Here is a 25,271-nt window from a genome sequence, read left to right on the forward strand (position 1 = left end):
CCCAGGTTCAATCCCTATGCGGGGAACTAAGACCTCACATGCCACAACTGAGACCAGGAACAGCCAAATAAATAAATACATATTTAAGAGAAAGAAAGGAAGAAGGCACGGTGATTAGCAATGTCTGCTAGAGAACCGAGATGGGAACAGGACACACAGTCGCATGTCTGGATCCTTGCATCTCGACCTTAACCCTGGTTCCAACAAGGCACTACAGAGCTGTGAGCTCTGATTGCATTGATATGGCCCTCGACCATCCCTTCAACCAAAAGGGACTCGGGTACTCTGGCTCTAGCTTGAGTAAAAGACAATGCTTCAAGAAACACCTACAAGACAACCACTATTTTGTTACAAAAATGATGTTTCTGAGGATACTGTCCACCTTACTTTCTCCCAAAGGAGAAATTTCTCTCAGGTCTAAGAGCCAGAAAATGCTTTACTCTTCCTGAACATCTGGTTTCCATTTAACTTGTAAATAATATGACTCTTATAGACTGCTTTTCTTTTTCCCTTTGGACACAAGAAGTCTCAAATCTCAGAGTTCAATGTGAAGTCCACCTACAGCCATGCAGCTGTTCTGCTTTGTTTTGTTTTTAAATAATTCAGTGCCATGCAACTAGTCCATCTTTTTCTACTCACCCTGATTTTTCATTCTATTTATTTCTTAAAAATTTACATTCAGTGTATGTTCTCTTTTGGATACGGCAGGTTGTAAATAAATGAAGAGACAAGTGGGAAGTTGGTAGCAAGCTAAACGCCTAGACAGATAAAACAGAATATTCTAGCTAGACAGAAAGCAAAATATGAAAAGACCTTGATAGATATATAGCGCCTGGCGAGATAAACAGGTTGTTACAGTATGGTTCGTAATAGGTTTGCTGCTGCTGCTGCTAAGTCACTTCAGTCGTGTCCGACTCTGTGCGACCCCAGAGACGGCAGCCCACCAGGCTTCCCCGTTCCTGGGATTCTCCAGGCAAGAACACTGGGGTGGGTTGCCATTTCCTTCTCCAGTAATAGGTTTAAAGAGAGCATATTTGAAAACAAACTATAGGCTTTACATTTATTTTTACAGGGCTATCACACCCATAAAATATTTATTACTTCTTATCTCTTCTATTAACATTTGTTATTTACCCTTCCATTTTATTTATTTGCTCTATCTTCCCCAAATTAGTGATTTCAAAAACAGATCTCAAGAATGGGGAAAGGATACCAATGGAAAAGAAGCTTTTTATCTCCAGGAAAAACAAAACTAAACAAAACCTTTGAACACAGTTCATGAGGAGAAAAGAATATTCTGAACTTTTGTGAAGGAAATATTCTTGTATTGAGTTTTGCCTGAAACTTTTTTTCAAAAAATCAGTCTGTATCCCCTTTCAGTCATAGAGTTCTCTTACAGCACAGAGGCCTCTGACAGCAGACTCTTCAAAGGACCCCGTGTGCTGGCCAGAACCCTGGTGGAGGTAACTGCTGTCCCAGCACGCCCGGAGCGCACTGCCATGTCTCGGGCCTCCCAGTGCTACTGACTGATGCATTCTGCTTTCAGTTTCTGGTCATTTCACTTGTTTTATGAGAGAGCTGCAGTTGGTCTGCGTTGGTACAGAAACATGCATTTCCATTACCAAAGTAGGTATCAAATCCTCGGCGTGTTGGAAGACATTCTTTCCGGTACATGCCCAGGTGCCACTTTCCAACCATGTGGGTAGCGTAGCCTGCTTCTTTTAGAAGCTGGGGCAGGAGTTTTTCATCCAGAGGAATGCAGCTGGGCTGACAGGGCAAGATTATTTGATGCTGTAAACCTGTGTGGATCTTAAAAGACATAAACATAAAATTATGGATTAATGATGTTGAAACATTCTAAACAAGCAGATAAAGTGGTTGCCTAATTTATTGGACATATCTGTGGACCTGAATGTTTAATTTGGTTTCTGTACAAATTTAAGGCATTTCTAAAAGGCATTTTTATCACTTATTCAAATAGGGTAATAGACATAAATAAGATTTTGAAGGAAATGAATAAAAGCACTCTAACAAATGTTAGATAGTTTCTACAAATATTTATTCAGGAATTATGTTAGAAACCATTAACTTAAGTTTTCACTTCCTACTTCAAAAGGGTAGCTATAATATGAAGTGTGGATCTATCAAGGAAAAAGTGTTCTAATTCCTATGCATGTGAAAAGCTGGTGTTTGATCAGAAGGAGCTTCTATAATTTTTCAAGTCTTGAGTTTTTAAAAGGGTATAATGAAGGTGAGGATTTGCATTTCTTATTCTACCTTATAGAAACCATAATTTCAAAAGACAGTGACCAGTTTTTCTTTAAAAAAGAAAACAGCCACCTACCCGACAGGTTAGGAGTGGTTCATACAAGTCTGCCGAGGGGGCAAGCACCACACAACCAACTTTAACAAATGATCGTGTGTTGAGTCTTGGAGTAATATTAAAACAGAATGTCTACAATTATATGAAAAGGCCATTAAAATAACCCTCCCTTTGCCAACTATACGTCTATGTGAGGCTAGACGTTCTTCAACAACTTACCAAAACAATATATGGTTAATCTTTCACCAACTGGGGGGAAGGGGCACTAACCTCCGTGTAGCTGAAAATCTGAGTATAACTTTACAGTCGGTTGCATCCAGGGATTTAACCAACCACAGGTCATGCAGCATCATAGCACATATTTAGTAAACAAAATCCACTCCACATATAAGTGGACCCTTACAGTTTGAACTCATGCTGTTCAAGGGTCAACTTGATTGCACTGGTTGGACACAGAAGCAGACGTAATGTCATAAACTAGCTAGTTTCTATTCATAGAAAACAGACAAAAATAGAAAACAACGATTACTCTTCTTGCATAATTCTTTTGTTTTGGAAAACACAAAATAGCCTATTTTCCCTAAGCTATTTATGTTAATATGTAATAGAATTATATTGTCATTTTTCAATGAATAAAAAAAATATTTTAAATTTTTATTTTAATTTTTAATATGGTAAAGTTTGAAAGGGATAACCACATAAACATAAGCTCTATGGGGTCTTTGATTTTTAAGCAGGTACATGCTTTGTTTTAAATTCATGGCAATAAACAGATATGAAGTAAACACAAAAACAAAACAAAAACCTTCAATTTTTTTTTAATGTATTACAAACTACTTACTATTAACTAGCTTTCTCATAAACTTTGACATTGTCTTGAATTTCATTTTTTGTGTGCCTGTCCAGACCCAATCCTTTTGGAAATGTATTTGCTATTGCTTGATTTCATGATATCTTTCCATGCCCTCCTAAAGGGCCATGTGGAATATCATAAATGTTAAAGTGAGTTTATTTTGAAGGTGATAATATGTTTGCTAACTTGATAGTGTGATAATGGCTTCATGGGCATATACATATCAAAACTTACCAAACTGCATAGTTGAATTATATGCAGTTTATTGCTTCCCTGGTAGCTCAGATGGTAAAGAATCTGCATCAATGCAGAAAAGCCAGGTTCGATCCCTGGGTTGGGAAGATCTCCTGAAGAAGGGAATGGCTACCCACTCTAGTATTCTTGCCTGGAGAATTCCATGGACAGAGGAGCATGAAGGGCTGCTTTTTTCCATGGAGTCGCAGAGTTGGATATGACTGAGCGACTAACATCTAGTGCATGTCAATTATACCTCAATAAAGCTATTTAAAAATAAAAGTGAGTTTAAATTTTCTGTTCAGATTTTGTGCCCTCCCTAGGAATAACTGGACCTCTACACTGGGACATGTTCCAGATGCCCTTCATTTGCCCTCCAAATCCCCAATTTGCCTTCTGTCCTGTTTTCAGCCTGGGAAATCAACCTACCGGGACCAAATCAAAAGCCTTCTGCACCTCTTGGTTCTGACTGGGTTCAGTCAATGGGGAGCCCAGACAGGGATTGGAGGGAGGGAAGAGATGAATGGCCCTGAGTGGCCAGGTTATCTGCATCCTGCAGGCCATTCTGAAAGTGGCCTTCTCGACAGGATTCTCTGTTTTCAGGTTCTGGTCTTGCCTCTTCCTTTCCTTCCCTTCTGGTCTACGAGTAGTAACAGCTCCAGTGAGTCATACACTATCTCTTTCTGTTTCCCCAACACATTCACACCTTTTTTTTTTGTTTTTTGTTTTTTTATATCTGTGAGTCTCTTTCTGTTTTGGAAATAGGTTCATTTGTATCTTTTTTTCCACACATATAAGTGACATCATATGATATCTGTCTTTCTCTGTCTGGCTTACATTACTCTGCGTGACAACCTCTAGGTCCATCTGTGTTCCTACCAGTGGCACTGTTTCATTATCTTTTATGGCTGGGTGGTAGTCCATTGTATATATGTGCTACATCTTCTTTAATAATTATTAAAAATCATAAGGTATGCCCATAGAAAATACTGGTATGGTATTTCTCTATATATGTAGTCTTCATATTTATATATTTTTTTTACTCAGATCAAAGGAAAGTATATAGAGTATTATATTCAGTATTTAGGTTTTGGGTTTTTTTTTTTTATATAATAACAATTAAACAATTTAGAAGAGTTTGTGATTAAAGTAAAAGAACTGTTTCTATTCAACAGTTTTTTGGTTTCCTAAAGGCAAGCTCTTTTGAATATTTTTTTTTTTTTTTTTTTTTATCCAGAATTCCCACTTTCGATATCTGACCACCTTTGGTATCTGATCAAAGTCCCCATCTTCCAACACCTCCAGATGGTGTCTCATTACCCCCGCCTGTCTTCAACAAGATTCCCATCAGGCCTATTTTAATGTTTCCTCTTAGTAATTTTTCATCCACTGATCCTCCAAACTAATCTTTTGCTATATTCCCCAATAAGTCCTCATCTTATTAGGAATTGAGCTCCATCTCTCTTCTCTACTGCAAAATCTCATTTCAATACGCCTTATACCTATGGTGGCAGTCCTCCTGAATAAAGTCTGCATTAATGCATTAACAAGTGTCATAAATAACTTTTTCTTTAAAACTAATTGCAAAGTTTTACAGGTCTGTCTTCATAATTAGTATCTATGAATAGAAATTAAAGAGAGGTGGGTTAGGTTCATTTCAAGGATTAATGCATTCTACATGATATAATGTATATGAAAAGTGGAAAGCACAGCAAATGTAGATTCTCTTAACAGCAGATGGTGGCAGACATGTTGGGATATGATCTTTTTTTTTTTTTTTTAATTTTTCAGCACTTTATTTTTTTTTATTTGATAAATTTAACGCCTTTTATTGCCATACCTCATTTTACTGTGCTTTGCTTTAGTGAGCTTTATAGATACATGTTTTTTTTTTTTTTTTCCTTGTTAATTTTCTGTTTAGTTGATCTATCCATAAGTGTGAGTGGGGTATTAAAGTCTCCCACTATTATTGTGTTATTGTTAATTTCTCCTTTCATACTTGTTAGGATTTGTCTTACATACTGCGGTGCTCCCATGTTGGGTGGATATATATTTATAATTGTTATATCTTCTTCTTGGATTGATCCTTTGATCATTATGTAGTGACCTTCTTTGTCTCTTTTCACAGCTTTGTTTTAAAGTCTAATTTATCTGATACGAGTATTGTAACTCCTGCTTTCTTTTGGTCCCAATTTGCATGGAAAATCTTTTTCCAGCCCTTCACTTTCAGTCTGTATGTGTCCCCTGTTTTGAGGTGGGTCTCTTGTAGACAACACATGTAGGGGTCTTGTTTTTGTATCCATTCAGCCAGTCTTTGTCTTTTGGTTGGGGCATTCAACCCATTTACGTTTAAGGTAATTACTAATAAGTATGATCCCGTTGCCATTTACTTTATTGTTTTGGGTTCGAGTTTATACACCATTTTTGTGTTTCCTGTCTAGAGAATATCCTTTAGTATTTGTTGGAGAGCTGGTTTGGTGGTGCTGAATTCTCTCAGCTTTTGCTTGTCTGAAAAGCTTTTGATTTCTCCTTCATACTTGAATGAGATCCTTGCTGGGTACAATAATCTGGGCTGTAGGTTATTTTCTTTCATCATTTTAAGTATGTCTTGCCATTCCCTCCTGGCTTGAAGAGTTTCTATTGAAAGATCAGCTGTTATCCTTATGGGAATTCCCTTGTGTGTTATTTGTTGTTTTTCCCTTGCTGCTTTTAATATTTGTTCTTTGTGTTTGATCTTTGTTAATTTGATTAATATGTGTCTTGGGGTGTTTCTCCTTGGGTTTATCCTGTTTGGGACTCTCTGGGTTTCTTGGACTTGGGTGATTATTTCCTTCCCCATTTTAGGGAAGTTTTCAACTATTATCTCCTCAAGTATTTTCTCATGGTCTTTCTTTTTGTCTTCTTCTTCTGGAACCCCTATGATTCGAATGTTGTAGCGTTTAATATTGTCCTGGAGGTCTCTGAGATTGTCCTCATTTCTTTTTATTCGTTTTTCTTTTATCCTCTCTGATTCATTTATTTCTATCATTCTATCTTCTAATTCACTAATCCTATCTTCTGCCTCTGTTATTCTACTATTTGTTGGCTCCAGAGTGTTTTTAATTTCATTTATTGCATTATTCATTATATATTGACTCTTTTTTATTTCTTCTAGGTCCTTGTTAAACCTTTCTTGCATCTTCTCAATCCTTGTCTCCAGGCTATTTATCTGTGATTCCATTTTAATTTCAGGATTTTGGATCAATTTCACTATCATTATTTGGAATTCTTTATCAGGTAGATTCCCTATCTCTTCCTCTTTTGTTTGGTTTGGTGGGCATTTATCCTGTTCCTTTATCTGCTGGGTATTCCTCTGTCTCTTCATCTTGTTTAAATTGCTGAGTTTGGGAGTCCTTTCTGTATTCTGGCAGTTTGTGGAGTTCTCTTTATTGTGGCGTTTCCTCGCTGTGTGTGGGTATGTAGAGGTGGCTTGTCAAGGTTTCCTGGTTAGGGAAGGTTGTGTCAGTGTTCTGGTGGGTGGAGCTGTATTTCTTCTCTTTGTTCAGTCGCGCTATGGGGAGGGAGGGAGGGATGCTGCAAACAAATGACACTGGCGTGTGCTCGCAGTGCCTCAGCCACACTGGGTCTGCCCCCGCTCACGGCGCGTGTAGCCTCCCTGCCCACACTGCTCAGGCTCTAGGTTGTTCCGCCGGGAACAATCCGAGGCTGGCCCTGGGTTGCATGCACCTCCCAGGTCCAAGCCGCTCAGGTTCAGGCACTCAGGTAGTCCTCAGAGGCGCAGACTCAGTTGGGGCTGCGTTTTGTGCTCTTCCCAGGTCCGAGCAGCTCAGGTGATGAGGTGTTTGGCGAGCGCCAATGCTGCGACTTATCACCTCCCCACCACTTGGTTATCTGGGTGTAAAACCGGCGCACCTTCTCAGGCAGATGTTGACCGTCCAGACCCCCAATAAGTTTTAGTTAGCAAAGAAGCCAGTTTTATAGATAATGTCTCTCTGGGGCTGCGATTGCCCCCTTCCGGCTCTGGCTGCCTGTCACCGGAGGGGGAAGGTTTGCAGCCGGCTACCTCTGTTTAGTCCTTTGTTCTGTGCGCGGGCTGGCGGTGTCTTAGGTTAGGGCTGGCTTTTCGCATGGTAGATATCCCACAGTCTGGTTTGCTAGCCCAAATTATTTCGGTCAGATAGTGCTCAGGGTATTCAGGCCAGATCCTTACTCTCAGCGATGCAGCCCGCGCCGCGCCTCCCTACCCAGCCCCCGCTGCTAATGGCAGATGCAGGCGTCTGCGCTGCTTCTCCGCTGGAGGAGTTACCGTAGGGCTTGCAATCTGCGAGTTTTAATTGTTTATTTATTTTTTCTCCCTGTTATGTTGTCCTCTGTGCTTCCAAAGCTCGGCACGGATTCGGCAGTGAGAAGGTTTCCTGGTATTTGGAAACTTCTCTCTTTTTAAGACTCCCTCCCGGGATGGAACTCCGTCCCTCCCTCTTTTGTCTCTTTTATTGTCTTTAATATTTTTTCCTACCTCCTTTCGAGGAGTTGGGTTGCTTTTCTGGGTGCCTGATGTCCTCTGCCGGCATTCAGAAGTTGTTTTGTGGAATTTACTCGACGTTTAAATGCTCTTTTGATGAATTTGTGGGGGAGAAAGTGTTTTCCCCGTCCTACTCCTCCGCCATCTTGGCGCCTTCCTCACATTCACACCTTTTAAAAATAGCCCCTGGGACCTCCCTGGTGGTCCAGTGGTTAAGACTGCAAGTTCCCATGTCAGGGGGCCGAGGTTCAATACCTGGTCAAGGAGCTGGATCCCACATGCTACAACTAAAAAAGTAAAATAAAATAAAAATAGTCCCTTTGTGAATAAACTCTCCCTAAATGGTCCTAATTGGAATATGCCATCTCTTTCCAACTGGGATCCTGAATCATAAGGATGTGACTATATCCAGGCTGGGAAAGGGAGACATTGCTCTCTAAACATACACAAGCATGCACACACACACACACACACATACACACCCCTCAAATAATAGGATTCTGTCCATGGTTAACACTAGAAGTTACTCAATGGAAAATTAATCCTGGCTTCAAAAACTTCATAATCTATACTAACTGGCAACAGCAGAGGATACGGAAAGATAGCATTTTACAGAGTTCAAAAGACCCAGTGGAGATAAACATTATGTGCAAATTTCTTTAAATGGAAAGTTCATCCATCACTTGATCTCCGGTCGCTGTAAAGCACTGCCAGGGGATGCTGTGTGATTTGCTCTTCCAAGGCCATGGGCACCACGCCAGGTGGTCAGCTGAAGCTTCCTCTATTATCTAAAATCCTATGGAGCAGGGAACGTTCTTTTCAATTCCTGAGAATTTATTCGACAGAGCATTTTTATGGCATGACTCGGGGAGCGGAAGCCAAAGTCTGGATCACAGCCAAAAACATATTTTTGGTTTGTTCACACACTGTTTGAAGTGAGGAAGCTGTAGTGTGTTGAGAAGCTGTAAACAGGCAAACACAGAACTGAGCCTGGGTTTAGCACCAAACTGTAGAACCACGCCATGCTTCACGGGGCAGGATGGTAATAAGGCGCCAAGAAGAACCAAAAGAAAAAACAAGCATCCCCTTGGCAACACAACAGCATCTAAAACAATTCCATTCTAACATCTGCCTTCAGTGTTTGGAGAGTAGGCATTGAACGGAGAGGGTCCTACAGATAGTATGCTGCTGCTGCTAAGTCGCTTCAGTCGTGTCCAACTCTGTGCGACCCCAGAGACGGCAGCCTACCAGGCTCCCCGGTCCCTGGGATTCTCCAGGCAAGAACACTGGAGTGGGTTGCCATTTCCTTCTCCTATGCATGAACGTGAAAAGTGAAAGTGAAGTCACTCAGTCGTGTCCGACTCTTAGCGACCCCATGGACTGCAGCTCACCAGCCTCCTCCGTCCATGGGATTTTCCAGGCAAGAGTACTGGAGTGGGGTGGTATAGGAGAGTCCAAAGAGGTTACTTTCTCTCCGTAGCTGTCTCTTCTTCATTAAACAAAGCCTCAAAAAAACAGCTTCTCCTAAAATTTTACTTGAATGTCAAGGATTCCCTCCACAAAGGCAAAGAGTCTGCAGAGTTAGTCAAGGATCTGGCTTGTCTCTGGGTGCTTTCTATGAGAAAAGTGATGAGAAATCTTTGTTTACATATTTTGCTGCATGTAAAAATGTATTTGACCCTGTAAGTTATTGACCTTGAATATACTATCAGGGTGGTCTCTTGAGAATTCAAAAAAAAAAAAAAAAACACTCTCCTGGAAAGGGAGGAGAAAGGATGGCTCCCACGTCAGAATCTCATAGGCAGCCTGTCGACTACCAATCTATTTGGAAGCTCAGAGCACTGGGTTTCAGTTACTCTTGTAATAAGCTCTCCCAAGGGCCAGGGAGACCCTGCTACATACACGGCATGCGTGTGTGTGCTCAGTCATGCCCAACTCTTTGCGACCCCAAGCACTGCAGCCTGCCAGGCTTTCCTGTCCATGGTACTTTTCCAGACAAGAATACTGGAGTGGGTTGCCATTTCTTACTCCATTCTCCATATGACAGAAGGATTTTTGGTTTGTTTTATCGAATTAGCACTTTGACAATGCAGTTATGAATTTTCAAAGAGCCAAAAATCTCTTTGCAGGTGAACAAGGTGGAAGTCTAAAGTCAAAACTTGACATGAAAAGCAAAATTTTCATGTGTGTGTGTGTACTGGCAATGGATGCTATTTCTCTGAACTTCAGCAGTGTCGAGACAACACCCAGGGGAACAGAGCAGGATTCCGCCTGTCAGTCTGACCTGAGCACGATGAACTCACTGCAGCCCTGTATTTGGGCAATACCTCCTGCTGCAATACTTGAAAATTCCTAAAAAATGGGTAGCTCTGCTCTTCCACGTTATACACCAGGGAGCCCAACGGAGAGCTTCATGACCAGAACACGATCACAGAACATGCTGGGGGCCAGGCAGGAGTTCAGAAGTGCCAGCCTGGGCCTGGGCCAGAGCACTACAGGTTTTAACCACGGCTGAGTACCACTCGTACCACCTTAGGATTTATCCCTGAACAAATGGATAGTGGAGAATCTGCTCCCTCCCAGTTAGCCTTCTAAAAAGCAGTCAGCTGCCTGCACTGCTGATGCCAAGAGCGACAGAACACACATTATGTGTGTCGGGGGCCTGGCTCTGCCATCTGGCCTAGTCCTTCAGAACTCGGGCTGCAGAACTGGCTGGCGTCACTGACAGTTTTAAGCGTCTATTTATTTTGGTGTTGATTAGCAAAGAGTGTAAATCTCTGACCAAACCACAAAGGGATGTTGTTTGCAAAAGGAATAAACAAGGCAAACGCTGTTTCACTGCCTTCCTGTTTAAATTATAAATCCAGCCGAGAGCCCAGAATGAAAAGGAAGGACGATATGGAGGAAAAAGAATTTTTAGAAAAGTGATATGAATAAGGAAACAGAGCTACCAGACAGTAACAGCTTATGCTCAGAGTGATTCTTGGAATACAAACTTCAAGTGTCAACCAACCTAAAAATCCCGTAAGTTAATGATTCATATTCCACTCAACTCCGAACTTTTTATTCCCTCTTTTCCCATTATTTGGGAAGTAAAAAAGGTAAAAATTAGATTAAAAAAAAAAAAATCTTCAACATTTGCAGACTAAGGACTCCAGTTGCCCCTTCCCTCTTGGGAAAATGCCTCTCGGCTCAGACTAGGCTCAGAAAGAACACTTGGCTTCTATAAAAACAAAAGACCCATCAGAGCAAGTCATCACCCCCTCCTCACTCCCTTCCCCTTCCTTCAACGAAGCCCTGATGTGTTTGTTGTAGAGGGCAGCCATCTTGTTTGTCAGTATGAAGCAGATGCATCCTTTACTCCTCCCCTCAAATGAGCACAGGAATAAAGACCAGCAAGTGCTTTCTCTTCGGAGGCCCCAGTGGCCTCTGGATTACATGCTCCTCTTACGGCTCACTCCTTGGATACCTCGGCAATAAGTCATAAGTGAGTGAGGGTCGCTCAGTTGTGTCTGACTCTTTGCGACCCTTTGGACTATGCAGTCCATGGAATTCACCAGGCAAGAATACTGGAGTGGGCAGCCTTTCACTTCTCCAGGGGATCTTCCCAACCCAGGGATTGAATCCATGTCTCCTTCATTGCAGGCAGATTCTTTACCAGCTGAGCCACGAGGGAAGGCCAAGAATACTGGAGTGGGGAGCCGTTCCCTTCTCCAGGGGATCTTCCCAACCCAGGGATCAAACCCAGGTCTCCTGCATTGCAGGCAGATTCTTTACCAGCTGAGCCACCAGGGAAGTAAGTCATATGAACACTCCTAATGTGGGACTGGGCTTCCCCAGTGGTGCTAGTAGTAAAGAACCTGCCTGCCAATGCAGGAGACTTAAGAATGATGGGTTCGATCCCTGGGTGGGGAAGATGCCCTGGAGGAGGGCACAGCAACCCACTCCAGTGTTCTTGCCTGGAGAATCCCACAGACAGAGGAGCCTCGTGGGCTCTAGTCCGTAGGAGCGCAAAGAGTTGGACATGATGAAGCGACTGAGCACAGGCAGGCAATGTGTGACCACTTTTCCCCAAGACTCCGCCCCTCTCTTCCAACGCTTGACTCCTCTTTGCCCCACTTCTTAGAGTCAGGGAGAGGTGACCAGGGACAGTAGACGCTGAGAGGCATGCACTCACTGGGCTGACAGACTGAGCAGACAGGACACGAGGAATGAGGCAGTGAGGAAAAGCCGCAGGGAGGTGAGAGCCTGCCTAGACGGAACTGCTTCCTCTTTCCACACCCTCTTCTGCCTGCAGCTATGGGGTCCTCCCTGCTCACATTCTTAAAGCTAACTAGAAGCCAAAGTCAAATATCACCCACCATGCTCCCACACAGCCTCCTTCCTAGATCTCCTGTCCAAGGTTCTGCTACAGGCGTGAGTAAAAAGGCATGAAAGTGTCTTGTCCGCTTATCAAAGTGATGAAGACAAATGTGGCATGGGTCCCTTAAGAATGAAACCCTGGCATCATCTTTCATTGCTTTTATCCTCTGCCAAGGTTTATAGAGTGCTGGTGGAGCAGCCCCCTCAGTTCCCAAGGTAAGAATGTTCCCAGGTGAGGACCAAAGTTACTCTTTTTTTTTTCCCCCAGAAGGAAGTGCTTCTATAAAGGCTTACCAGTTTTGTGACCCTTTCATCCTTTTAATTTCTTAAAAAGGAAGCCAGGGCACTAGAAATGACCTGTCAACCCTACGCAGTTAAGACAGTGAGCTCTTTCAGGAAACACACAAGTGTTAAAGCGCTTAGCAAAGTCATTCATTTAGTTGCTCAACATTGGGTGCTTCTCTGGGTCAGAGACAAGCAGGGCAATCTAGTGGGGAAGTCGACTTGAGAATAGACAGCCACGCTGAAAATGTGAACTGGGAGTGCAGAGATGTAATGAACATTTTGTAGCAAATAAGTCAGGTTGTAAGAATAAGGAAATTCAGGATTTTCAAGTCTTTGGTTCTAACTAAAAGTGGTAGAAAAATTCTATTAGAAAAGTTGAAGGATTTTTATTTACTTATTCTCCCACTTTTATAAACATCTTTATTACACGTGGTTTTTTATTTTTTTGGTACCCCAGCTGAGACATGAACTCACAACCCTTAGCTTAGGATATGTGTGTTCCCTATTGAAATATATTCAACACATAACACTGTATAAATTTAAGATGTGTCACATATTAATTCGATACATTTATACATTAAGATGTGATCACCATTGTACTGATAATTAGCACTTCTATCATATTATATAATTGTCTTCTTTTACTGGTTGGAATCATTAACTTATAGACTCCTAGCAAGTCTCATGCTTATAATACAATATTATTGTCTGTATCCACTGTGCTATGCATTAGATCTCTAAATCTTATTTACTACCTGTTGCAAGTTTGTACCCTCACACATCTGTCCTTAGAGAGATAATGTGATACTGTCTTAGGATAAACATAAGGATAAAAATATTCACAGATCATATGTCTGAAGATAGTTTAGTATCTAATATACACCAGTGTTGGCAAGGATATGGGGAATAAGAATAGGATTTCCTATTCAAAATATAAATAAAATATAGATTTCTCAAAGATTTTTAAAACAGGGGATGAATGAGTCATAAGACTGTGGAAAGAAAACTAGCCAAAGTGGCCAGAGACCTGAATTCCAGTCCCTGGAGTACCAGGAACTACTTAGCCCCTCTGCTGATCAACCTCCCCCTCCCCTCCATCTAAACTCTGTGCAAATTTTCACCAAGGTATGCAAGCTGTAAAAGTTTCAAATGTGAGGATCCTGAACAAATTAAACGTCTCAAAATAAAAGGTCGGATTCACATTCCTTTCTCAACAAGTTCCTAGCCTCACAGCAAGCAGCTCCTGCAACTTGTAAAGCAGACACTGTTGAGCAAGATTAATCTCTCTTTCTACCACGAGGTGGAGATAGTGGGTATGACACGTGCTTTTCTGCAGTTAGAAACTTGCTCAAGTGAACACAAGAGTCGTATAATCAAAGAAATTTAGAGTTAAAAAGAGCCTGAGAGCTCATTCCAACTCTCATATATTATAGATGTGGAAAATCATGTCCTTTGAGGTCAGAGTCTGAAGGCTGACATGGCAAAGACTGAAACCCACATCTTAAAATTCTACTAGTCCTCTTCAGTAAATATAAATTAAAAACCGAAAACTCAGCATTTCTTGGGAATACAAAGTTAAATCACTCAAAACTTGTTTAGCACTTTGCACTTTTGTAATCTAAAGCTTGATGATTAAGGAAGGGGGAATCTCTATCTGTGCTAAGTTCACAGATAAGACCACTAAGCAGTTCTTTCAAGTATCTAGTTTTGAAAGAGTCAACAAATTTCCTCATTTTATTGTCTAAAATTATGCAAAACACATGACTCATTTTGAAATAAAACCTGTCTCACCATTTTCACTTTTTAACATAGGGAATTCCTAACTTGAAATGCAGTGGGTTAGTTTTTCTCATCAAGATGTTTAGGAATGACCTAAATGTTAAAAACTAAAAGAGATTATTTAGTAAATCTGAAGCAGCTCTTGCAATGATATTTTTAAATAAGTCTGAGTAGGCAAGATAGTGTAATGGTTACAGACTATACTGCCTGGGGCAAATCCTGATTCACAGATCCACAGCTTACCAGCCCCATGACCTTGAGCAAGTTTCTTAACCACCTCATTGTTTTCCTTGTTATCAAATAGGGATGATAAAGTAGGACCTATTTCACTGGGTTGCTGTAAGACTTAAATGAATTAACACATGTGAAATGCTTAGAATGGTACCAGAATATAGAATCTGAGGCCAGTGAGGCTCCTTGGCTCGCCAAGAAATATTGACTCTTTTAAAAAAAGATGCTTGCTAATCTATAGATTCAATGCAATCCCTATCAAGCTACCAACAGCATTTTTCACAGAACTATAACAAATAATTTCACAATTTGTACAGAAATACAAAAAACCTCAAATAGCCAAAGCAATCTTGAGAAAGAAGAATGGAACCGGAAGAATCAACCTGCCTCACTTCAGACTATACTACAAAGATACAGTCATTAAGACAGTATGGTACTGACACAAAGACAGAAATATAGATCAATGGAACAAAATAGAAAGCCCAGAGATAAATCCACACACCTATGGAGAAGGCAATGGCACCCCACTCCAGTACTCTTGCCTGGAAAATCCCATGGATGGAGAAACCTGGCAGGCTACAGTTCATGGGGTCGCTACAAGTCGGATACAACTGAGTGACTTCACTTTCAGTTTTCACTTTCATGCATTGGAGAAGGAAATGGCAACCCACTACAGTGTTCTTGCCTGGAGAACCCCAGGGACGGGGGAGCCTGGTGGGCTGCCGTCTATGGGGTCGCACAGAGTCGGACCTGACTGAAGCGACCTAGCAGCAGCAGCATGGACACCTTATCTTTGACAAAGGAGGCAAGAATATACAATGGAGAAAAGACAATCTCTTTTAACAAGTGGTGCTCGGAAAACTGGTCAACCACCTGTAAAAGAATGAAACTAGAACACTTTCTAACACCATACACAAAAATAAACTCAAAATGAATTAAAGATCTAAACATAAGACCAGAAACTATAAAACTCTTAGAGGAGAACATAGGCAAAACACTCTATGACATAAATCACAGCAGGATCCTCTATGACCCATCTCCCAGAATATTGGAAATAAAAGCAAAAATAAACAAACGGGACCTAATTTAACTTAAAAGCTTTTGCACAATGAAGGAAACTATAAGCAAGGTGAAAAGACAACCTTCAAAATGGGAGAAAATAATAGCAAATGAAGCAACTGACAAAGAATTAATCTCAAAAATACACAAACAACTCATGCAGCTCAATACCAGTAAAATAAATGACCCAATCAAAAAATGGGCCAAGGAACTAAACAGACATTTCTCCAAAGAAGACATACAGGTGGCTAACAAACACATGAAAAGATGCTCCACATCACTCATTATCAGAGAAATGCAAATCAAAACCACAATGAAGTTCCATCCCACAGTGGTCAGAATGGCTGCTATCCAAAAGTCTACAAGCAATAAATACTGGAGAGGAGGTGCAGAAAAGGGAACCCTCTTACACTCTTGGTGGGAATGAAAACTAGTACAGCCACTATGGAGAACAGTGTGGAGATTCCTTAAAAAACTGAACACAGAACTGCCATATGACCAGCAATCCTGCTGCTGGGCATACACACTGAGAAAACCACAACTGAAAGAGACATGTGTACCCCACTGTTCATCACAGCACTGTTTACAATAGCCAAGACATGGAAGCAACCTAGATGTTCATCGGCAGATGAATGGATAAGAAAGCTTTGGTACATATACACAATGGAGTATAACTCAGCCATTAAAAAGAAGGAATTTGAATCAGTTCTAATGAGGTGGATGAAACAGGAGCCTATTATATAGGGTGAAGTAAGAAAGAAAAACACCAATACATTAATGCATATATATGGAATTTAGAAAGATGGTAACGGCAACCCTATATGCAAGGCAGCAAAAGAGACATAGATATATATAAAGAACAGACTTTTGGACTCTGTGGCAGAAGGCAAGGGTGGGATGACTTGAGAGAATAGCATTGAAATACGTATATTCAGTTCAGTTCAGTCACTCAGTCGTGTCTGACTCTTTGTGACCCCACGAATCACAGCACACCAGGCCTCCCTGTCCATCACCAACTCCTGGAGTTCACTCAAACTCATGTCCATTGAGTCAGTGATGCCATCCAGCCATCTCATCCTCTGTTGTCCCCTTCTCCTCCTGCCCCCAATCCCTCCCAGCATCAGGGTCTTTTCCAATGAGTCAACTCTTCGCCTCAGGTGGCCAAAGTATTGGAGTTTCAGCTTCAGCATCAGTCCTTCCAATGAACACCCAGGACTGATCTCCTTTAGGATGGACTGGATGGATCTCCTTGCAGTCCAAGGGATTCTCAAGAGTCTTCTCCAACACCACAGTTCAAAAGCATCAATTCTTCGGCGCTCAGCCTTCTTCACAGTCCAAGTCTCACATCCATACATGACCACAGGAAAAACCATAGCCTTGACTAGATGAACCTTTGTTCGCAAAGTAATGTCTCTGCTTTTGAATATGCTATCTAGGTTGGTCATAACTTTCCTTCCAAGGAGTAAGCATCTTTTAATTTCATGGCTGCAGTCACCATCTGCAATGATTTTGGAGCCCAGAAAAATAAAGTCTGACACTGTTTCCACTGTTTCCCCCATCTATTTGCCATGAAGTGATGGGACCAGATTTGCTTTAAGCCAACTTTTTCACTCTCCTCTTTCACTTTCATCAAGAGGCTTGAAGTGCACCAGCTGTGATGGACCAACAGAAGCGCAGCCAAGAGGAGCTACCCCTCACCCAAGGTCAGGGCGGCGACCGAGAGTGCCAGGCTGCATCGGCACAGGAGTGGCCGAGAGGACCTACCCCATGTCCGAGGTCAGGGGCAGTGGCCAAGAGGAGCTACCACACATCCGAGGTCAGGGCGGCGGCCAAGAGGAGCTACCCCACGTCCAAGGAGCGGCAGCTGCGCCAGCGCAAGAGGGCCTAGAGGAGCTACTCCACGTTCAAGGTCAGGAGGGGTGGCGGTGAGGAGATACACCTTGTCCAAGGTAAGGAGCAATGGCTGCGCTTTGCTGGAGCAGCCATGAAGAGATACCCCACGTCCAAGCTAAGAAAAACCCAAGTAAGACGGTAGGTGTTGCAAGAGGGCATCAGAAGGCAGACACACTGAAACCACAATCACAGAAAACTAGTCAATCTGATCACATGGACCACAGCCTTGTCTAACTCAATGAAACTAAGCCATGGCCTGTGGGGCCACCCAAGACAGATGGGTCATGGTGGAGAGGTCTGACAGAATGTGGTCCACTGGAGAAGGGAATGGCAAACCACTTCAGTATTCCTGCCTTGAGAACCCCATGAACAGTATGAAAAGGCAAAATGATAGGATACTGAAAGAGGAACTCCCCGGGTCCGTAGGTGCCCAATATGCTACTGGAGATCAGTGGAGAAATAACTCCAGAAAGAATGAAGGGATGGAGCCAAAGCAAAAACAATACCCAGTTGTGGATGCGACTGGTGATAGAAGCAAGGTCTGATGCTGTAAAGAGCAATATTGCACAGGAACCTGGAATATCAGGTCCATGAATCAAGGCAAATTGCAAGTGGTCAAGCAGGAGATGGCAAGAGTGAACGTCGACATTCTAGGAATCAGGAAACTAAAATGGACTGGAATGGGTGAATTTAACTCAGATGACCATTATATCTACTACTGCGGGCAGGAATCCCTTAGAAGAAATGGAGTAGCCATCATGGTCAACAAAAGAGTCCGAAATGCAGTACTTGGATGCAGTCTCAAAAATGACAGAATGATCTCTGTTTGTTTCCAAGGCAAATCATTCAATATCACAGTAATCCAAGCCTATGCCCCAATCAGGAACACTGAAAAAGCTGAAGTTGAACGGTTCTATGAAGACCTACAAGACCTTTTAGAACTAACACCCAAAAAAGATGTCCTTTTCATTATAGGGGACTGGAATGCAAAAGTAGGAAGTCAAGAAACACCTGGAGTAACAGGCAAATTTGGCCTTGGAATACGGAATGAAGCAGGGCAAAGACTGATAGAGTTTTGCCAAGAGAACACACTGGTCATAGCAAACACCCTCTTCCAACAACACTAGAGAAGACTCTACACATGGACATCACCTGATGGTCAATACCAAAATCAGATTGATTATATTCTTTGCAGCCAAAGATGGAGAAGCTCTATACAGTCAGCAAAAAAAAAAAAAAAAGACCGGGAGCTGACTGTGGCTCAGATCATGAACTCCTTATTGCCAAATTCAGACTTAAATTGAAGAAAGTGGGGAAAACCACTAGACCATTCAGGTATGACCTAAATCAAATCCCTTACGATTATACAGTGGAAGTGAAATAGATTTAAGGGACTAGATCTGATAACAGTGCCTGATGAACTATGGATAGTGGTTCATGACATTGTACAGGAGACAGGAATCAAGACCATTCCCATGGAAAAGAAATGCAAAAAAGCAAAATGGCTGTCTGAGGAGGCCTTACAAATAGCTGTGAAAAGAAGAGAAGTGAAAAGCAAAGGAGAAAAGGAAAGATATAAGCATCTGAATGCAGAGTTCCAAAGAATGCCAAGGAGAGATAAGACAGCCTTCCTCAGGGATCAATGCAAAGAAATAGAGGAAAACAATAGACTGGGAAAGACTAGAGATCTCTTCAAGAAAATTAGAGATGCCAAGGGAACATTTCAGGCAAAGATGGGCTCGATAAAGGACAGAAATGGTATGGATCTAACTGAAGCAGAAGATATTAAGAAGAGGTGGCAAGAATACACAGAAGGACTGTACAAAAAAGATCTTCATGACCAAGATAATCACGATGGTGTATCACTCACCTAGAGCCAGACATCCTGGAATGTGAAGTTAAGTGGGCCTTAGAAAGCATCACTACGAACATGTATATTACCATGTGTGAAATAGATCACCAGTCCAAGTTCAGTGCATGAATCAGGGCACTCAAAGCCAGTACATTGGGACAACCCAAAGGGATGGGATGGAAAAGGAGGCGGGAGGGGGGCTCGGGATGGGGGACACATGTACACCTGTGGCTGATTCATGTCAGTTCAGTTCAGTCGCCCAGTCATGTCCGACTCTTTGAGACCCCATGAACCACAGCACGCGAGGCCTCCCTGTCCATCACCAACTCCTGGAGTTCACCCAAACTCATGTCCATTGAGTCGGTGATGCCATCCAACCATCTCATCCTCTGTCGTCCCCTTCTCCTCGTGCCCTCAATCTTTTCCAGCATCAGGGTCTTTTCCAATGAGTCAACTCTTCGCCTCAGGTGGCCAAAGTATTGGAGTTTCAGTTTCAACATCACTCCTTCCAATGAACACCCAGGACTGATCTCCTTTAGGATGGACTGGATGGATCTCCTTGCAGTCCAAGGGACTCTCAAGAGTCTTCTCCACCACAGTTCAAAAGCATCAATTCTTCCGCGGTCAGCTTTCTTTATAGTCCAACTCTCACATCCATACATGACTACTGGAAAAACCATAGCCCTGACTAGACGGACGTTTATTGACAATGTAATGTCTCTGCTTTTTAATATGCTGTCTAGGTTGGTCATAACTTTCCTTCCAAGGAATAAGCATCTTTTAATTTCATGGCTGCAGTCAACATCTGCAGTGATTTTGGAGCCCCCCCAAAAATAAAGTCTGACACTGTTTCCACTGTTTCCCCATCTATTTGCCAGGAAGTGATGGGACCAGATGCCATGATCTTAGTTTTCTGAATGTTGAGCTTTAAGGCAACTTTTTCACTTTCCTCTTTCACTTTCATCAAGAGGCTCTTTAGTTCTTCTTTGCTTTCTGCCATAAGGGTGGTGTCATCTGCATATCTGTGGTTACTGATATTTCTCCTAGCAATCTTGAATCCAGCTTATGCTTCTTTCAGCCCAGCGTTTCTCATGATGTACTCTGCACATAAGTTAAATAAACAGGGTGACAATATACAGCCTTGATGTACTCCTTTTCCTATTTGGAACCAGTCTGTTGTTCCATGTCCAGTTCTAACTAGTGCTTCCTGATCTGCATACAGGTTTCTCAAGAGGCAGGTCAGGTCTTCATCTCTTGAAGAATTTTTACAGTTTATTGTGATCCACACAGTCAAAGGCTTTGGCATAGTCAATAAAGCAGAAATAGATACTTCTCTGGAACTCTCTTGCTTTTTCGATGATCCAGCGGATGTTCGCAATTTGATCTCTGGTTCCTCTGTCTTTGCTAAAACCAGCTTAAATATCTGGAAGTTCATGGTTCACGTATTGCTGAAGCCTGGTTTGGGGAATTTTGAGCATTACTTTACTAGCGTGTGAGATGAGTACAATTGCACAGTAGTTTGAGCATTCTTTGGCATTGCCTTTCTTTGGGATTGGAATGAAAACTGACCTTTTCCAGTCCTGTGGCCACTGTTGAGTTTTCCAAATTTGCTGACATATTGAGTGAACCACTTTCACAGCATCATCTTCCAGGATTTGAAATAGTTCAACTGGAATTCCATCACCTCCACGAGCTTTGTTTGTAGTGATGCTTCCTAAGGCCCACTTGACTTCACATTCCAGGATGTCTGGCTCTAGTTGTGTGATCACACCATCGTGATTATCTTGGTCGTGAAGATCTTTTTTGTACAGTTCTTCTGTGTATTCTTGCCACCTCTTCTTAATATCTTCTGCTTCTGTTAGGTCCATACCATTTCTGTCCTTTATTGAGCCCATCTTTGCATGAAATGTTCTCTTAGCATCTCTAATTTTCTTGAAGAGATCTCTAGTCTTTCCCATTCTATTGTTTTCCTCTCTTTCTTTGCATTGATCACTGAGGAAGGCTTTCTTATCTCTCCTTGGCATTCTTTGGAACTCTGCATTCAGATGCTTATATCTTTCCTCTTCTCCTTTATTTTTTGCTTCTCTTCTTTTCACAACTTTTGTAAGGCCTCCTCAGACAGCCATTTTGCCTTTTTGCATTTCTTTTTCTTGGGGATGGCCTTGATCCATGTCTCCTGTACAATGTCACGAACCTCAGTCCATAGTTCATCAGGGACTCTGTCTATCAGATCTAGTCCCTTAAATCTATTTCTTACTTCCACTGTATAATCATAAGGGATTTGATTTAGGTCATACATAATGGTCTAGTGGTTTTCCCCACTTTCTTCAATTTAAGTCTGAATTTGGTAATAAGGAGTTCATGATCTGAGCCACAGTCAGCTCTGGGTCTTGTTTTTGCTGACTGCATAGAGCTTCTCCATCTTTGGCTAAAACCACCACAATATTGTAAAGTAATTAGCCTCCAAGTAAAATAAATAATTTTTAAAAAAGAAGATGCTTACTAACCCAAGATAATTTCTAATTGAGTCTCTTGAAGTCAGAATAAAACAGTGGAGAAAAGTCAAGCAAAATGTTTGGGGAGGCTAGTTGCTGCAGTGAGTGGTCTCTAAACTCTTTTGGAGTAAGCAGCCTTTACCCTCCCTTCACTTCTTGACCTCAGCGTAGTCTAAACACTCAAATTTGTTTTCCCCCTGAAGATAAAATGTTGGTAACTTATTAGGGAGAATGCTCAGGGGCAAACGCAGTCAGTTATATGAACAAATTTTTAAAGTGTGGTATTTGCTTTCCTGTTCAAGACTGTTGGAAGGGAGGAAGTTGGAGAAATAAATGACCCTCCCATTCTTGTGCAATTTGAGTTCAGTTTTCTTATTTCAGATCAAATGTAGAACCATTTGGGTAGACTATGTCTTCCCTTCTATCCCCTCTTTACTCAGATGCACTTTTACTCCTACAAAGGGTCCAGGGTGATATCTGCATTAGAGCCGACATTCCTGAGTTCACGTAGCAGCCAGTCAGAGCTGTGGAAAGTATTTAGGGCTGATGGTGAAGGGAACCATCCTTTACCTCCACTGCAAACCTTGAGTTGCATTTCAGTCTTATCTTTTCTAAAAGTCTCAGACCACTATGCAAATCTTTACTGCAAGTGAACCCTTCCCTTCCCTTGATCTCAGGACAGGAGGCTAGGGTTGATCTGAAAGGCTACATGAACACAGATTTGGAAGGGCAAGGTTCAAGCACATCCCTGTGACTCACAGTAAGGGGCTGTTGAATACATAGTACATATGGAGGTGTGCTTGTGTTCTCAAGCAGTACCTGTTAATTGTATTTTTCATAGTCATAATCACAAAATGTCAATCTTATTCAGGTTAAGAAAAAAATCCAGTTTTAGAGGCCTGAGATGACTAGCAGATACAAGAAGGGCACACAACCCCTTTTTACCACTTTCTAGCTATGTGATTCTGCCAACTAAGAACTGGCACTTGCCATCTGCCTCTACAAGAGTTGGGTCACAAGCCACTACAGCTGCTGACCTTCAACACCCCCTGAGGGGAGTTCAGGGTTTAGATTAGCAATAAGGCACTCTGTGCTCTGGGAAAAATTAGCAGAGCAGGCATTCAGAGAGTTAGATATTTTCAGGAGAAGATTTTATGAGCCCAAGTCTTACATCTCCTTATATCCAGAAAAGCATTAAAGTCATTAACTCATGACTAACAGCAAGCCTCTGCAAAAACCTGTGCTTGCCTGCACACACACCACCCCAGCCTTCACTAAAATCATACGTAACGCCGACCTTCCCCTACCTCTATGGAGAAGTGTCTCAGAGGTATTCGAAATGCTGCCTGGGGCTTCCCTAGTGGCTCAGACGGTAAAGAATCTGCCTGCAGGAGACCCGGTTTGATTCCTGGATGGGGAAAGTCATCAGCCCAAGAAATATCAATCTGGTTTTCATTCCAGGGCTGCTGTGAACTTGGAAAAATTAAATCTGTGGTAGGGCAGTCCTAACTTAGGACCGCTGGGTTCGCAGGGAAACAAAACCGGCTCCACTGCAGACTCTTCCTCCCTGTTAACCCGCGCCCGCCCGCCTCCCCCCCGCACCCGTTTCCCGCCCCACCCCCGTCACCGCCTCCCCCGGCCGCCAGCCCCCCGCCTCCCCCACACCTGCCTAACCACTCCCCGCCTCGCCCCCACCCCGGCTTTCCTGGTTGCCCATCTCCCCCTGCTCCATTCCTGGGGGCCCCTCCCTTCTCTCTCCATCCTCCCACTTTAAGGCCGCTAGGCAGAGTCCACTCGGGTCTTCGGCCTACTGACTCGCAATGCCCCGCAGCTGGCATTGCCCAGAAGCCCCTTCCTGGAACCTTCCGAAAACCGAAGGCAGAAAACCCGCCGGGATAGGTGGGGCGCGAAAAGACGCGGCGGGGAGGGAGCGGGGGGCGCGCCCTGGAGCCGGGCATGCGCAGAGACCTCCGCGGGCTGCGGGCCTGGGAGGAGCGAGCACGGCGCCGCCCGTGAGAGAAGCCGCCCCTTCGAGAGTCAGGCCGGGGACGCAGCCGGTTGTTCTGGCTCGCTCGGGGTCCAGAGCCCATTTCTAAGAGGCTCGCGGGCCGGGCGGGCCCCGGGGGCGCTGTGTACCTGGTAGCGGCCGGTGAGCAGCTGGCTCCGCGAGGGCGTGCACAGCGGCTGCGTGTAGTAGTTGTCCAGCAGCACCCCGCCAGCCGCCAGCGCGTCCAGGCGCGGCGTGCGGATGGCCGAGCCGTGGAAGCCCACGTCGTTCCAGCCCAGGTCGTCCGCCAGCACGAAGACGAGGTGGGGCGGCCGGCTGGCTCCGGCGCCCGAGCCCAGCGGCGGCAGCAGCAGCAGCAGTAGCAGCAGCCCCAGCGGGAGGATGGCGGAGAGGAGCGGCCCGGGGCCTCGCGGCGGGCTCTCGACGCCGCGCGCGCCCATCCTGCGCCACCCGCAGTGCCGGCGTTTGTGGCGGCGCCGCCGGCCCCAGGCACCGCTTATAGAAGCAGGAACTGGGCGGCCCAGGCCCGCCCCGCCCCGGCTCGGGACTTCACCCCCAGCTGGCCGCGGGCAGGGGAGACCCGCGCCCGCCGCCTCCGACGCGGGCCGGTAGGGAGGAGTCAGCCTGGAAGAAGCCGGGCCGTGCCTGCTGCCGTGCTCCGTGGCAACTCCGTGGGTGCTGGAAAGCAGCCAAGACTTCTTATCTTTCCACGGAAGAACTATGCCTCGTGGCACCCCTGAAAGAGAGCAGATCTGTTCTTTTTACTAATTCTTAACAGCTTACAAAGTATGTTTCACATCTCTCATTTCTTTACATCTTGAAACAACCCTGGCTGCCAGGAATCACAATTACTGCCTACCCCCCCCCCCCCCCATAAATAATAAACAAGCTTGTAGTTGGCTGAGCCTAACTCAAACTCAGTTCTGACTCCAGATCTTGAGCTATGATGTTTTAAAGGTCGTGACTCATTTCTAGCAGAATTATTTCTGACCAAAGAACCCAGCGTCGTGCAGGTGGGAGAACGATGAAGAGACAAGAGGTCTGGATGTTTCCGATTAATTTAAGAATAGCGCACGCCTGTGAAGCCACTTCCTCCCCACCAGCAAAAAAAAAAAAAAAGTCAAATACACACTCCGACTGCACGGGGCCCTTTTACAGATGCAGTTGGGTGTTGATTGAGGTGCTCTTTGGACGCTGAGCAGCTCGTTAACCTGTCTGGTTCATGCTCCCTTTAAGAGCTGTTCTTTGAAATTTAATCGCTCAGTCGTGTCTGGCTCTGTGCAACCCCAAGGACTGCAGCTCGCCAGCCTCCTCTGTCAATGGGGTTCTCCAGGCAAGAATACTGGAGTGGGTTGCCATGCCCTGCTCCAGGGGA

General features: G+C 43.6%; 1 protein-coding gene across 1 annotated transcript in view; it reads right to left on the reverse strand.

Moving 5' to 3' along the window:
• The window catches only part of ARSB (arylsulfatase B), a 181,025-nt gene extending 156,332 nt beyond the window's left edge, over positions 1-24,693 (reverse strand). The window contains exons 1-2 of the mRNA XM_070796873.1: positions 24,025-24,693; positions 1,623-1,809 (exon numbers count right to left, since the gene is read on the reverse strand). Coding sequence (XP_070652974.1) covers positions 1,623-1,809; positions 24,025-24,336 — 499 coding nt within the window. The 5' untranslated portion in view covers positions 24,337-24,693. The remainder of the gene's footprint in view (positions 1-1,622; positions 1,810-24,024) is intronic.
• Between the last annotated feature and the right edge of the window lie 578 nt (positions 24,694-25,271).

Source organism: Bos indicus, chromosome 10, assembly GCF_029378745.1.
Source record: "Bos indicus isolate NIAB-ARS_2022 breed Sahiwal x Tharparkar chromosome 10, NIAB-ARS_B.indTharparkar_mat_pri_1.0, whole genome shotgun sequence".
NCBI classification, from domain to species: domain Eukaryota; kingdom Metazoa; phylum Chordata; class Mammalia; order Artiodactyla; family Bovidae; genus Bos; species Bos indicus.